Genomic DNA, 3,663 nt, shown 5'->3' on the forward strand with positions numbered 1-3,663 from the left:
AGAAAAAAAGTAGAGTCAAATTCCATGTATGTGCAATCATATTTGGCAAATAAAGCTGATTCTGAGTGACAATATACGACTATGAATTCTTGATGATTACTTTTAAAATAGTTTTTAAAAATCACCTACTATACAGTGACCTTTTCATGACATTTTTAATCACATAATATACAATTACTTTTTTAAAAATCTTTTTCTCACATACTTTATGACCTTTAAATGATGTATGTATAAAAACATAGGACACATGTATGTTTCCTGAGCATTTCAGAGACTAAAAACAGGAATAAGTTAGTAGTTCTGGTACACTGACACTGAATGTCATTTAAACTTGCAGTCTTACCAGGTACAGCACTCTGTAGGAGTGTCCTGTCAACTTGGCCACCTGTGTTAGCGACGGATACTTCCACACCAGGATCTGGTTCTGAGAGTAGCCATGAGTGCTCACCTGGAAACAAAGATAAAAGATAAAAATCAAAAATTAACTGAAAATACAAAATCTGTAATGTCTACTTCCTCTGGAGTTCTATACTGCTGCGATGTTTGGTATTAGAAATAACTTTCAGTATAATAGTAGAGTTCCACTATATAAAATTCATACATTTTAGACAAAAATGCAATTTAAATGTGACATCTCTACACTGATATATTATTTATTTTCTGATAATGTTATACAGTTACACAATATCTACCTTTATATTGTGGTAACAACAACACATTTCACATGGGGTCTAGGTATTATCTTTTGAGTGTTTCCCACAGAGGAACATTCTATCTATGGCGTGTGTCTCGTAATCGTCAGTCTATGTCCACTCTTTACGTTTGCATGCTTCTGTGGGTCCGTGCGCAGTACAGGCACTGGTCACGAGTTCTTTGTTTCCTCAGCAGCAGTTTAAAGAGTTTGGGTTTCCGGGGTGGATATCTGATCTGTTGATCCAGTCAGAACTGATCAGATCGATGAATAAGAGGAGCAGCCGCTGCGAGTAAGATCAAACTTTTAGACCCAGCACAATGGCCGGTAAAGTTTCGCTTTCAATGCGTCTGACATTCTGCTGCTCCATCTGTGCCAAGAGTGGACTCTGTGCTCAGAGAGTGAGGCGCAGAGAATAACTGAATGGTATGAATATCGTAATAATGGCGCTCCTAATGAATAGTCCAGTTCCAAAAATATAAAACCAACACATGGTAGCAGATGTTGTAATTGTGGCAGGTCAACACAAATGAATAAATGTCTGGGAAACCTTGGATTTTATCAAAAGATGTAACTTTTTTGTCAATATATAACAATAATAAACCAAGGATGTTATTTATTTTTACCAATTAAAATGACATTTTATTGACTGTCATTTTCCGTAAACTGGCCAACATCTTAACACAAAGATTGCATCTCCAGGCTGGTATTTACATTTGTGTGTGTCTTCTCACCAGTTCGTTGGCGTGCTTGGACCATGCCAGATTGCAGACCTGGGAGCCTGTATCTGTGCTCTGCAGTGCCTGACCCGTCAAAGTGTTCCAGAAGCGCAGGCAGCGGTCGGCGGTGCCACCCCCTGACGCCAGCAGCCCATGTTGGTGGGGGGACCAGGCGATGGCCTTAACTGCTGCCAGGTGGTCACTGTACTGCTGCACGGGGAGGAGGCTGGAACTGTTCCACACCAGCAACTGGGCAGGAGACAACAAGGACCGGCATCTTCAATATGTTCACTTTTACTGTGTCGGATTATTGAGGTTAGAATCAGGATTATGTCACTTAAAAGTCTCTGATAAAAGGTTGAGGTTTAAACCCTCTCACCTTGTTGTCATTGCCACCGGATGCGAGGTGCTGGTGGTCGGGAGACCATTTGAGACCACACACTTCTTGTCTGTGACCTTGAAGCCTCCTCTCGGCCGAGGGGGGAGTTCTGACGTCCCGCTGTAGGATCACTCGGTCCCGACTCCCCGACGACAGCTGCTCTCCGTTCCACGCCAGAGCACCTTAAGCAAAAAGGGGGGGAGGGGCGGTCTCAATTTTCACTGTGGCTATCAAGAATCCTTTTGGTATTTCTTATAAGTTAATAGCACATGTTTGGTGGTGCAATATACAGCATATCAGCATATGTTGGAATAAAAAAAAAATCAAATTCTATTCAAAACCACTGTTTGGATACTCTCCTTTATTCCCTTTTAATATTTTTTTGTCTGCTAAAAAGCAGCAAACAGATTTCAAGCAGCAGTTTTTAATTCCACTCCCCTCCGGCTATGACTGACCTACACGTGCTGAGTGACCCTCCAGGCTGGTTAGCTTCCTCCCTCCTGCTGCATCCCAGATCTGAACGTAACCCTTGTGGGTACCGACGGCAACAAGACTCCCCTGATAGGACAAGAGTCACACACACACTGTTATTTTCCCATTATTTCTTTTCTACAAACAGTTCATTTTCTATCACACTACTGTTGTAAACTGGCAATAGATTTAGTTCTGGCTGCTCACCCTCTCATTCCAACAAACTGACGTAACGGAGTCTCCATCCACTGAAAGGTCACATAATCTTGTCACCTGTTAAGCCACAAAGTACATTCATTAACCACTTCCCCTTTATCTCAGGCTGATCAGACACAGACTTAATACCTTCCCTTTTGAGCATCAACTGAGAACAAACTTAACTATAAAACTCAAACTATAAACAAGTGTCGTAAGTTTTCCTCTGACCTGACTGGTGCAGGCACTCCACAGGTAGACGCAGGCTCCCAGGCCGACACTGAGCAAGTTGCCTGCTGACCAGTCTACCAGGTTGAGGTAGAAGTCGTCCTGCAGCTCCGGAGCATCCAGCACTTTGAAGGGGATCTTGGAGATCTTACGGGCTGGTTTACGCGGGGAGCGGAGCAGCTTGTGACTACAGAAACATTGAGGAGAAACAGGGAAAGCTACATTATCTCACAGCACAATTTAAACGTCATGTCGGTTCATTGTGCAGCAGGTGAAATAAGTCATACCTCTTGTTACTAAGTGGAGAAAGGGAGTAAGGGGAGACTTCATTATCGCTATCGAAAGGCACTCTCTTAGTGTGGACAGTGTACTGTGGAGAATGAACACACAAAGCAGATTTATAGTGACGTCATTTCTAACAAAGAGACTAGACTTTAAACAAGGAAGAGGGAGCATATTACTGCGGTTTTAGCTATAATCCATTGGCTCCCAGTATCCTTTAGAAATGATTTTAAGGTTCTTTTACTTGTTTTTTTTGCAGACTCTGTTGTTTTATAAACCTTCATGACCCCTGTCTTTTTAAATGCACACAATTATACGCACAAGAAAATAGGCAGCACAGCTTTTGAAAACTATTCTTCAAAATTATGGAACCCTCTCCAAAAGCTATAAGAGAAGCAGGCTTGGAGAACATATTGAAACAACTGCTGAAAAACATTTTTAATTTATTTAGTATAGCTTTTAATTAATGCAATTCTGCATTAATTCTTATTATTTTTTATTAATACTCTCATTTTTCTACTCTTACTGGTCTCTGTACTTTTTACTTTCACTCTTATATTTTGTTTTATCATTGACTGTCTTTTGATCGTCTAAAACTTGCTGTCTTTTTACTTTTGTGTTGCATATTTATTGTGAAGCACTTGGACTTGCATACCTTGTAAGAAAAGCACTCTATAAATAAAGTTTTTCCTCTTCTT

The 3,663-nt window shown here is 40.8% G+C and overlaps 1 protein-coding gene across 1 annotated transcript; it reads right to left on the bottom strand.

Annotated features, from left to right (window-relative positions):
* Window positions 1-343: 343 nt before the first annotated feature.
* LOC121965844 (fizzy-related protein homolog) lies at window positions 344-3,053 on the bottom strand (the record flags this gene model as incomplete). The annotated part of the gene is made up of 7 exons (XM_042515959.1): window positions 344-448; window positions 1,426-1,659; window positions 1,790-1,971; window positions 2,245-2,347; window positions 2,468-2,533; window positions 2,687-2,870; window positions 2,971-3,053. Coding segments are annotated over 7 exons (957 nt in total), but the record flags the coding sequence as incomplete, so codon positions are not given.
* Window positions 3,054-3,663: the final 610 nt, after the last annotated feature.

The sequence above is a fragment of the Plectropomus leopardus genome, unplaced genomic scaffold (genome assembly GCF_008729295.1).
Source record: "Plectropomus leopardus isolate mb unplaced genomic scaffold, YSFRI_Pleo_2.0 unplaced_scaffold21927, whole genome shotgun sequence".
Lineage (NCBI taxonomy): Eukaryota > Metazoa > Chordata > Actinopteri > Perciformes > Serranidae > Plectropomus > Plectropomus leopardus.